This window comes from Bidens hawaiensis, unplaced genomic scaffold, assembly GCF_021521415.1.
Source record: "Bidens hawaiensis isolate Kalapana, Puna unplaced genomic scaffold, B.hawaiensis_p1.1 tig00009238_1, whole genome shotgun sequence".
Classification (NCBI taxonomy): domain Eukaryota; kingdom Viridiplantae; phylum Streptophyta; class Magnoliopsida; order Asterales; family Asteraceae; genus Bidens; species Bidens hawaiensis.
Window position 1 is genome coordinate 398,070 of NW_027491682.1, and position 12,399 is coordinate 410,468.

The following is a 12,399-nucleotide window of genomic DNA, read 5'->3' on the forward strand; positions in this document are numbered from 1 at the left end:
AATATATTAAAAAAAATCATAAGTCAAAAAATAAATTAAAAAAAAAAACAAAATATTTCCTACGTCATTCACATTCCAAAACAAAGTACGAAGAAAAGACACAATGACGTAAATAAACAAAAAACACAATAGTAAATTAAAAAGACACAATAGATCACAAAATATAATACAATGCTAAACATAAAAAAACACAATGTTGAGTAATATAACACAATATAAAAAAAAGACACAATTTCAAAGAAAATACACAATCAATAACGAAAATAAACAAAAACACATTGATAGATAAAAAGACAATGAATTTTTTTTCCTCAACGTTGTTTTTTCAAAACGAGGAAGACGGTTGAAACATTTTTACGTTTTTACTTTCTTTCATTTTTTTTAATTTTAAGTTATGATTTTTTTATTATTTTGTTGATGGTTTTTATTGCTGCAAATCCTTCTTATTTTTGTCACATTTTATAGAATAATCTGACTTTTCATTAAATACTACTTTTTTTTATTTCTTTATCATTACATTTTTTCGCTTCTTTAATCACTAGTTTCAATATATATTGAAAAGTTATATGACATGAACAATAACTTTTCAAATATATAGAAATATTATTACATTTTTTCTCTCGTTCACTCGTAACACCTTAAACTATTTATTGTATTATAACTTAAACTACTCATTGCATTATAAAAACCCCACACATAAAATATAGGGGATGTGATAGGATGGAATGCTGTACCTAAACTAATGCTAAGGGTTTCTTGTTTACACTTCATAATTTTGTTCGTTTTCATTAAGTACAATGTCAAAATCGTTCATAAGGATTGGCCATTAATGCGATTTTGTCTTAAAATTTTGTTTTGTACATCTGGACCATAAAGGTTTCCCATTTATTGCCAACTATGTTAAACTTGTTAACTTCCTATAATTTTATTGTTAAGTAAGAGACATATACGTCTTTTCAATTTGTTTAATATTTTATTTTCTTAAAATGATTATACCCAAACCGAACCCAACCCAAATTAATCCTCTTCATATACATCCAGCACCTCTCAGGCCATCACCTAGACATCTACCTCATCTCAGGCCATCAACTTAAACCACTCCGCTCCGGCCTGTAAAACTTGAAGCAACACCAACTTAAAGGACCCGAATGACTAATACGAAAAGTACAAGGGCGGTACGGAAGATCTCAAGGGGCGGTTTGGTGGAGATCCAAAGTTCAGGGACCAAGTTGAATAACTTGATGTCATAGTTATCTTTTATTTATTATTAAATAAATTAGAAGTTTAGTTTGGTTGTGTTTCCTAGTTTGAGTAGGATTAGAATTGTGGGTGTTATATAAACCCATTAAAAGGTTTATTTCTAGTAGAGTAGAAAGAGAGTAGAAAAAGTAGAAAGTAATTTGTTCTTGTTTCTTATTAATGAAAAGATTCGCATAAACGTTTTATGCAATATCGTGTTTGGTGTTTTTGATTCGCTTGTCTAAGGTTTAACAAGTGGTATCAGAGCCTAACGATCCGGGCTCGTGTTTTCGATCGGTGACAAGTCTTGATGGAAGTGGTAGTTTTCAATCAAAGGCATAAGAGCCATGAAACCGGTCATGGTCAAGAAACGGTTCGAGATCGCTACGAGGGGAAGACCGAAGGATACTTGAAGATTGACTGAGAGTCATCCACAGTTGGTATCCAAAAGCGTTAGAAAAGGTTCAGCCGACTATCAACCCTTGTTCAAACGGAAATTTGTCGGCCGTATTTAGTTTTGTTTGTTTGTGGGAAGTCATCGTGAGCCATTACTCAGAAAGTCAACAAATATTATTTATTTATATATGTGATACACTCTTGAGTCATAATCAAGTAAGATTGAAAGAAGCTGAAGCCATGCAAGTGATTATATTGATTAAAAGTTAATAGTCAACATTACTACTTTGAGAATTGTTTTTGTTCGTGTGAAGAGCACCACCGCCAATTAAGAAAGAAACGTAACGATGGCTGAGTTACAGATGGTAGGAGGAATCAAGAAGTTGAACCAGAGCAACTACAAACAATGGTCGACATGCATTAAATCGTATCTTCAAGGTCAAGATCTCTGGCAGGTAACGAACGGTACCGAGACGAGACAACATGTGAACGATATTAATGGTAGTATCGGGAAGTGGCAGGTGAAAGTGGGCCGGGCGATGTTTATCATCAAGACAACGGTGGATGATGATGTTCTTGATCACATTCAAGATCTCGAATACCCAAAGCAAGCGTGGGATACGCTGGAGACCTTATTTACAAAGAAGAACGATGCACGATTGCAACTAGTCGAATGTGAGTTGATGACGATTTCTAAAGGTAATCTTCCTATTTCACAATACTTTCGTAAAGTTAAGAATCTATGTCGCGTGATTGAAGAACTCGATCCACAGTCTCGGGTTAGCGATGCTCGTATGAAGCGGATACTCATTCACGGTTTAAGGCCGGAGTACCGTAGCTTCGTTACCACTATTCAAGGGTGGGCGACCCAACCAACTATAACCGAGTTCGAAAATATCCTTGTCGGACAAGAAGCCTTAGCGAAACAGTTAGCCGGTGTGTCGGTTAAAACCGAGAGTGAAGCCTTGTATGTCGGAAGGAAGGAGAAGCACCAATTCAACATAAATAAGAAGCGTTATGGAGAAAAAGGCAAGGGTAAATATTGCGAGAACGAGAAACGTGACCGATTCAAGAAGAGAAAATGGAACCGAAAGGGTCGAGATGACAACTTTGAAGAAGATTCATCGGACGAAGAGAACCGAGACAAGGAATCAAGGTACCAACCAAAACAGTTTCCTTTTAGGTGCCATAAATGTGGACAAAAGGGGCATATGGCAAAATACTGTCGAGAACCTAAGGAGGAAGGTAATGCAGCTGTTGTTAAAGAAGAAGAACCGTGGGATGTGGAGGCTAATATGGCCGAGGTTCAAGGAAATTACACAGTTGACACCGAATTCAAACCGAATCTGGTAGATGAATGGTTTGAAGAAGACTCCTGTTGGTGGACAAGTCAGGAAGCTGTGCCAGAGTCGAATCAGTTAAAGGTAACCTTGGAATCATCTATTGTTGTTTTGAATCTAGATGATGAGGAAACCGTGGTTGAAGAACAAAGTACGGTTGATCAAGACGTAACTGTGACAACAACCGAACAAGACGAGAAAGAAACCGTGTTGAATGAAGTGCACGAGAAGGTAGTTTCGTCTCATGTTACGGGTTGTCATGGTGGAATAGAAAACGTTGAAGATCAACAAACCAACAAAGTTGATGTTGGAGTTTGCATGAGGTTCATGCAAAGTTCGGGTGATCTGAATGAACAACCGAATGAAGGAGTTAAGTTCGAGAGGGAGCATGCATCGAGCGAGGATGGAAGATTTGCTTTGAGTACCATGATAGTTAGTCATGAGGTGAGAAAGCAAAAGTTGTTTCCCATCTAGAATCGGGTGATGCAGTTCTTAATAGTGGTAATCTCGAAAGTAGCTTATTTGTCAACAGGAAAAAGAATCCCGCGGGTAGTGTTATAAAGTCGAATCCAAGAATCAAGCTCAAGGAAGTGCGAGTGTTACAAGGTGTGAAGGATCTTGGAGGAACAATGGAAGTTGGTATTGAGAGGGAGTGTAAAACTTGGAGCAACACCAACTTGAAGGACCCGAATGACTAATACGAAAAGTACAAGGGCGGTACAGAAGATCTCAAGGGGCAGTTTGGTGGAGATCCAAAGTTCAGGGACCAAGTTGAATAACTTGGTGTCATAGTTATCTTTTATTTATTATTAAATAAATTAGAAGTTTAGTTTGGCTGTGTTTCCTAGTTTGAGTAGGATTAGAATTGTGGGTGTTATATAAACCCATCAAAAGGTTTATTTCTAGTAGAGTAGAAAGAGAGTAGAAAAAGTAGAAAGTAATTTGTTCTTGTTTCTTATTAATGAAAAGAGTCGCATAAACGTTTTATGCAATATCGTGTTTGGTGTTCTTGATTCGCTTGTCTAAGGTTTAACACGGGCAACCTGCATCAAGCTATAATATTCATACAGCACCACCATCCATCGTCATCTAGCAACAGTAGAAGCAGAATCACGAATGCAATAAGCTTAGACCACATAAACACAATCTTCGGTATTCTCTATCCCTATTCATCTTAACTGGCGAATTTTGACGATAACGAAGCGGAGAATTCTGTTTCGGCAACGATTCTGACATGATTAGACGCAATTGGGTGAGTGGTGTTGATGGATCCATTTGAAATTTGAAGGTCTTGAACGATAATCGCGGTGGTGGGTAGAGGTGTGTTCGGTGCGGTTTTTAGTTAAAACCAAAACGTTGGTTTTTGGAGATTTTGAAACCGTTCGGTCTTGGTTTTTTCGAATTTCGTTTTGTTTTCAGTTCGGTCGGTTTTTTCGGTTTTTGTCATTTGTGCTTGAAAATTTTAGGCCGAAAAAAAAAGTTGATAAAAAATAATGAATTTAGGTATAAATAATTTTGTTAATTGTAAAATAATAGACTATTATATATTTGATAAAAGATATTGGAGTTATATATTTATTAAATTCTTATAAATTACTTATTATAAAATATAAAACAAATTTAGGAATTCAGTTCGGTTCGGTTTATTCGGTTTTTACATGCAAAATCAAAACCGAACCGTTAGTGCTGTTTATACAAACAATAAAACCAAACCATCGATTTTTGTTTGGTTCGATTTTTCGATTTTGATTTTTCGGTTTTTCGGTTTCTTGAACACTCCAGTGGTGGGTGGTGGAGTGACGGTGATGAGCAACAAAAGTTTTAAGGTGGGGATGTAAAACTCAAATCATAATTCTTATTCAATTGTAAAAGAGATTACAAAATACTATTTATAGGCAAACATGCTAAACACTAGACAAGCGTATATGTACATAGACGCTAATATCACCACATACATGGAAACACTAACACATATACGCTAAACATCACATATACTTATACGCTATATCAACCCCCCCCCCCCCCCCCGGGCCAAGTTGGAGGTGCTTCAACTCCAACTTGAAGATTCCATCACCATTAGCAATGGATTGACGCGACGGAGGTTAAGTGACAAGTAGCGAGTATCGGGTCGGGTTTGAAAGCAACACTAGCAGCCCACAAAATCAAAGAGAAAGTTACCATAAACAAGAAAACAAAAGAATGCCACATACCACACAACATAAACCCTTAACGGAATCCGACCATCACTAGCAACATCGTCTTCATCCTCCTCATCCGTATAAGAGCCATCGAATGGCGGCGGAGCCAAGCCAAAAAAATATATCCGCTGGAAAAGATATCCAGATAAGGTGTCTGGAGTATAAGATATACGCCGGAAAAGATGAACATCACCGGAAAAGAAATAACGCCAAAATAATGTGACTGCCGGAAACAACGGTTACACGGTGGCTGGAAAATGGTTATGCATATACGCTGATGATGTTGAGCATATAGGATAGCCTGGAATGGTAAACATATGCGCACTGTTTCTCAGAAAAAAAAGGTCGCTGGAATAGAGGTTATGCCGAAATCATCAATCCAAAACAATTAATGATGATGAATAAAATGAAAATTTGAACCGAAAAGGATCGAATGAGATAAAATCGATTCAGCGAACCGAAAAGAAAATGAAAAACTTCGTCGGAAAGCTCGTCGGAACACACTGGAAATATGAGGTCCGAACAGATGAAATGATGAGGATAACCACTAACACAGCGACTACTAATTCAATCAAAAACGACATTCAAACTGAAATTGGAATGAATGAAGAGACATCGATTCAATGAATCGGGAAAGATAAGATGATCTGAAGGAAATGAGATCAAATGGAGATGAGAACCGATTAATCAAAGAGGATGCGAAAGCAGATCGAGCAAGATGCTCTGCTAACATGTAAAACTCAAATAATCAATTCTCATTTAATTGTAGAAGAGATTACAAACTATTATTTATAGGCAAACATATACGACTAAATACTAGACAAACGTATATGTACATATAAGCTAATATCACCACATATATGGAAACACTAACACGTATACGCTAGATATCACATATACATATACGCTATATCAGCAGGGGAAGACGATGGTGAATGAAGGGTGTTTGGTAAATGTATATTGTTAAAATTTGTTGGTTCATATGCATAAAACAAACTTTTTGGACTATTCATAAGATGTACACCATAGGTTTTCCATGTCGCAAGTGGAAACTATTTTAGGCAATTATTAATCGACACACACTTATAGAACCTACTAAACGTATTATTACCATATAGAAAAAGAAACGCGTGTGGGACAAATTTTAATTCCTCCATTCGTTCCATTATTAAATGACCAACTATCACTGAAGGTGTTGAAACTGACATACCTTCCTGTCCATCATAGATTTTAAGCTGGACATGATTATAAGGTTCGTTGCAAAGAACTCATATCGAAGAACACAAACCAAATAAATATAACAATTATGCTCGATCATCGCAATTACATATAATCATTGTGATACGATCCTATCCATGACCCGACCCAACAAGGGATCAATGCTTGGATTAGTTTTGTTTATTTACGTTTGATTGTTTAATTTAACTGTCACATGTTTAATTTAGTTGTTTGTCTTGCATGTTAGGAAGTTAGGAAGTAGTGGTGTTGATGTCCTTAAAATAAGCTAGTCGAGTAGTGGGATAGTTTTACATTCAAGTTATGCATATTTAACTAGTGTAATTCCCTTTTGAAAGGTTAATGAATGAAAATATAGAAAATGATGCTCCAAAAGAGTGTCTCTATCCTCTCTATTTAATTCTTCGGAGTGTTTGCCTACTACAAAAGGTTAGGAAGTTTAACCATCTCAAATCGGTTACTATCACATTGGTGTTCAAATTAGCGAAAAAAGGTCAAAAACACATTTCTCACTTTGTGAAAAACTCTTGTTTCACTGAATTTTTTTCAACAATAACTGCAATTATCCTATGTGAAATTTGAAGCCGAGGCATTTGGAGTGAAGGATTATCTTCCGGCATCTCTAGACCCTTCATTAAAAGACAAAGATCTTCAAACGGGGGTAAGTTTTGCTTCAGCGGCCAGCGGGTTTGATCCAATGACAACGACAATAACGGTATGAATGTATACCTTGCTTTTAATTTAAATAAATATTCACGTTAATAATTGATACCGGCCATTGTAATGTATATTTAAATTCTTTTGAGCTGTGCTTACTTTTTCACCTATTTTTGCATACAACAATTAGTCTGCTATACCGATGTCGGTTCAACTGGACATGTTTAAACAATATGTTAGAAAGCTCAAGACAAATATCGGAGAAGAAGCTACCAATAATATAATCAACAACAGCGTAGTGGCGATAGTTGCCGGCACAAACGATATGTTTCTTTCCTTTCCCGTTAGAAGATTACAATATGATGCTCCATCTTATGCTAACATGATTGTAAATCTACTCTTGGATTTCATTAAGGTACTTATTCTGTATTAGTAGTTTAGTACTCTAAAACATGTTATTAATTGTAGTCTATTTACCTAAGTACCTAACCAGACTTTGCTTTGCAAGATCAAAAATAACTACTAACAAGTGATTGGTAATATTAAACATGCATATCCTTTTAAGATGATATTAAATTGTTTGTGAAAGTTGTATAAAATCATATTCTAACATATGTTCGCTATACCCATATGAAGGAAATATACATGCTGGGAGTAAGAAAGATAGTTGTCTTTAACGCAGTGCCCATCGGTTGTTTGCCTACCATGAGGACCTTAGCTGGAGGTCTACAGAGGAGTTGTGGAGAAGACCAGAACAATGCAGCACAATTGTTCAACAACATTCTAAAACAAAAGCTTCAGTTTTCGACAACAAGTTATTCTCAATTCAGAGTTGTGCTTATTGATTACTACAATGCTCTGATAAACATTATTGAAAACCATCAAAAATACGGTATAATTTTAAATTATTAGCAAGGCTCCTATATATTTTTTACGGTTTTGAGGGTCTCAACAAAATCAGTTTGCGGCCTCAAATTCTTAAAAAGCTTTTTCTTCTGTTTATTTTCTATTTTGCTAGGCTTCGACGTTGCGGATAAAGGATGTTGTGGAACTGGAGAGTTGGAGGTGGCATATTTATGTAACAAACTAGCCCCGACGTGCCCTGACCGGTCTAAATATTTCTTTTGGGATGGTTTCCACCTGACGGAAAAAGGAAGTAACATCATCGTAAATCAAATTCTTCAATATTTGGTGAATACCTTGTTCTAGCATCTTGAAGATTAATTCACGGACTATTTATGTAAAAGAACATAACATTTGTTATTTTTCATAAAGAAAAAAAAACGTGTTTGACCTGTAAGATAAACTGTTCTCAAGATCATGGCACTACTAGATTATAAATAAGTGAACCCTTTCTTACTTCCCAATAAAGTTAGAGCATCAACAATGCCAAACCGTACAAATCACTGTATCAGATTTCAATCTTTACTGAAAAAACAACATCTACTTTCTTCTACAATAAATCCATTAAAAATATTGAAGTTATATGTATGTATGTATAGGCAAAAGATCCAATACATTAATAATCTCTTATCATATATTACGTACGCGACTACCAACACCCCTCTATGCCAAAAAACACGCCCTAAACTTCATCATCATCGTCAGTTCCTCATCTAGGGTTGAAATTTATCATTGTCGTTCAAGATTTGAACTAATTCTTCAGGTAATCGGCCTTTTTTTCATATCAACTTATGTTTCCGTGATGTTCGATTCGTGCCTCAATCAGAATGGTAAACGACATGTTAACCTTTCGAAATTGATCCATGAAATCACATCACATGATCTCGAAATCATCAATCTATGTCTAATTAATTATCAATTCATCTAAAAAAACACATATGGATCTTCAATCGAATCAATTTTTGACTTGAGCATAATTTCTTTTAACCTTGAACGTTTTAGGGTTAATCCTAGAACGTTTTAGGGTTAATCCTAGAACGTTTTAGGTTTTGGAATTTGACTTGAACATATATTTTTTTAGACTTGACCGTATTCGCGTACCTAATGTACCGTACGTTAAGCAATTATTATATGTTAATTAACTCACCCATATATATAGGTTATTGTACAATAATGACTCATCGTACATTACGTACGCGACCTTCCAGAACGTTGAATTACAAAACACGCTGCGCCAATTTCGTAAATAACCCAAACTAGTTCATGATAAAATTTTATCGATTACAAATCCATTATGATCCAAATTCTGAACTCCCCACTCTATCTCATATAATTTCTAAACCCTAATCAGAGCTTAAATTATGAAATCTCTAAAGTTAAAAACCAAAATAAAAATAGAACGTCGTTGAACATCAAGAATCTTCAAAATTGATCAAAAATGATGATTTAATCAATCGAATTGATGTATAGAAAGATATAGATTCATCAATCAATTATGAAATTGTAGAAATAATACACTCAATTGAGTTCTGATTAGGGTTCAAAATATTACGTTTGTACGTTCTGAACAAAACTGAAGACACTATGTACATTTAAAGTTCTAATCTAATGAACACCTTTAAACGTTCAAGTTCAGAACAAAAAATTTAGAAGTTCAGAACAAAAAGTTTAAAAGTTCTAAAGTTCAGGCTTAAATCATATACATTCAAGGTTAAACTAAAATGTACATGTTTAGAACCTAAAACGTTCAAGCTAATCTTAATACATTCAGGGTTAAAACCGACAACTCAAAACTCAAAATTGAACGATTGAAGCTTTAAATTGATGATTAATTGGAACGGTCTAACCAAAATGAACACCTTTAAAAAGTTTAGAAGTTCATAATAAAAAATTTAGAAGTTTAAAACAAAAGTTTAGAAGTTTAGAAGTTCATAACAAAAAGTTTAGAAGTCTAGGCTTAAATTTTATACATTCAAGGTTAAACTAAAACGTACAGTCTTAGAACCTAAAACGTTCAAGCTTAATCTTAATACATTCAAGGTTAATCTCACCACTCAGAACTCAAAATTGAACGATTGAAGCTTCAAATTAATAATTAATCGGATCAATTTCAAGGTTAATTGATTAATTAGGTTCATCAATTTCAATTTCAATTTTATCAAAGATAAATAAATCTATGAACAACAATAGGCGGCAATGTATGATGACAGTGGATGGTGGTTTCGACGGTGGACGAAATCGTTGTACGATGACGGATTGCTGAATGGTGACGGTGAAGGTGGACGAAATCGATGGGAGCAGTTGATCAGAGTTAATGAAATTTATAGTATTGCCACTGTGTATTTTTTGAAATGGACGACGTAGGAACTCGCGTACGTAATGTACGATTAGGGATTATAGTATTGGATCCTTTATCTATATATATACTATATATAATACATGAGACATAGGCAAATTAAGACACCCAATTTTTAAGTAATTTGCAGCTTTTAATGTCTAAGGTACACCTTATATAGCATGTAAGATATGGACAAACTTGTCCAATAGAAAATATGTCATGAAATAGTTGCAACATTGCCCTTCAACTTTACTTAACTTTTGTAAATGTAAGAAATAATTACTATTTGGGATCTTTATCTTTACCCATATGTGTTCCTAAAAAGCGAATGCCCCGACGCAAAAAAGAAAAATTTCCCGTCAAGCATGTTTAGACAAACCGCTCTAACATGGTGGGGGTAGTGTTATGCACCTCCAAGGTTCGGAAACGGCTATGGCTCTTCCATGGGCTGATCTCAAGGCGTTGATGATGAAGAAGTTCTGTCCCAAGCATGAGCTCCAAAAGCTCGAGGAAGAATTTTGGAACCTAAAACAAGAAAGTGGTGATAACGCCGCTTACTCACTCCGCTTCCATGATTTGAGCATCCTTGTTCCTCATTTGGTTACCCCAACCGAACGTGAAATTGATAAATACATTGGGGGTTTACCGATGCAAATCCTTGACTCCGTCATGAGTAGCAAACCCGTGAATCTTGAGGACGCCATCACTTTAGCCGGTGCGCTATCAAAAAATCATGTGAAGACGGGCACTCTAACCCTCAAGAAAACGAGTGAGAAAGCCAAGCCCGAGCCCGCACCGCAATCCAAGGTTGAACCCGCACCACAAGCCCTAAACTACTCCAACTACTCCCGACACAACAACAAGAAGAAGAAACACAAAACCAACTACCGAAACTATGCTGTTACCCAACCCCAAGCTCAACAAACCCAAGCTCCACCCCAAAACCGAAAACCCTATGTTGGTAATGCCCCGCTATGGTCAACTCCACCACCCACCAAACACGCTGTGTCACCATTGTACCATTTGTAACCGACTTGGCCATCTCAACACCAATTGTCGATCCACTCAACGAACCCAACCTAACCAACCTAACCAACCAAGAAATTTTACCCAAAATGCCCAAAACCGATATGCACCCTACCCACCAAACCAACCTCAACAATCCCGAGCTTGTTTAATTGTGGTGATCCAAACCATTTCCGCAATAATTGTCCCCGACTAACTTTTTCCAACCAAGCTCAAACCGTAACCATACCCTACTAACAAATCAAAGCTTACCAAGTCCAAACCTATCAACCCCAACTTCCCCAACTCAATGCACCACTCATCCAACCCATCCAAGCACCACCTCCACCTCCACAACAAACACCTCAAGTCAACCATGGCACTCAAGGGCGAGCTTTCATGATGAACGCTAATCAAGCTCAAGTTGCAAACGATTTCATGAACGGTATGTTTTTGGTGAACTATCATTTGGCTTCTATTTTATTTGATACTGGTGCCGATACAAGTTTTATATCCTTGAAATTTGAGTCGAAACTTTCTATGCATCGAACTAAGCTTTCCCGACCGTTCTCCATTGAAGTTACGAACTGCAATTCCATTACCAACAACTCCGTCGTCCGCGATTGTACTGTTATCCTTGCTAATCATAAATTCTCATCGATCTCATCCCGATGCAAATGGGAAGTTTCGATGTCATAGTAGGCATGGATTGGTTATCATTGCACCGTGCCGAAGTTGTTTGTTTCGATAAATTCAATCGCATTCCGCTAGTAAACGGTAAAATTCTTAAAGTCTTTGGAAACTCAACGTCTAGAAGACTAAATCTTATGTCGTGCTCCCAATCTCAAAAGTACTTACGCCAAAAGTACGTTCCATTTCTAGCTCTCTCGGTGACAAGAGATAAAAAGGAAAGAAAAATCCAAGATATTTCCATCGTTCGTGATTTCCCCGATGTCTTTCCCGATGATGTTACCGGTCTTCCACCCGTTCGTCCGATTGAAATCCAAATCAACCTTGTGCCCGGTGTGATGCCCGTGGCAAAACTCCTTATCGTTTAGCCCCGTCAGAAATGCAAGAATTGTCGAAC

General features: G+C 36.4%; 1 protein-coding gene across 1 annotated transcript; it reads left to right on the plus strand.

Moving 5' to 3' along the window:
* Positions 1-6,955: 6,955 nt before the first annotated feature.
* LOC143531780 (GDSL esterase/lipase At3g14820-like) lies at positions 6,956-8,277 on the plus strand. Its single transcript, XM_077027002.1, has 4 exons — positions 6,956-7,124; positions 7,257-7,481; positions 7,703-7,958; positions 8,085-8,277. Exons 1-4 carry the CDS (start codon positions 7,107-7,109, stop codon positions 8,273-8,275), a joined length of 690 nt encoding a protein of 229 aa, XP_076883117.1. The 5' UTR covers positions 6,956-7,106; the 3' UTR covers positions 8,276-8,277.
* Positions 8,278-12,399: the final 4,122 nt, after the last annotated feature.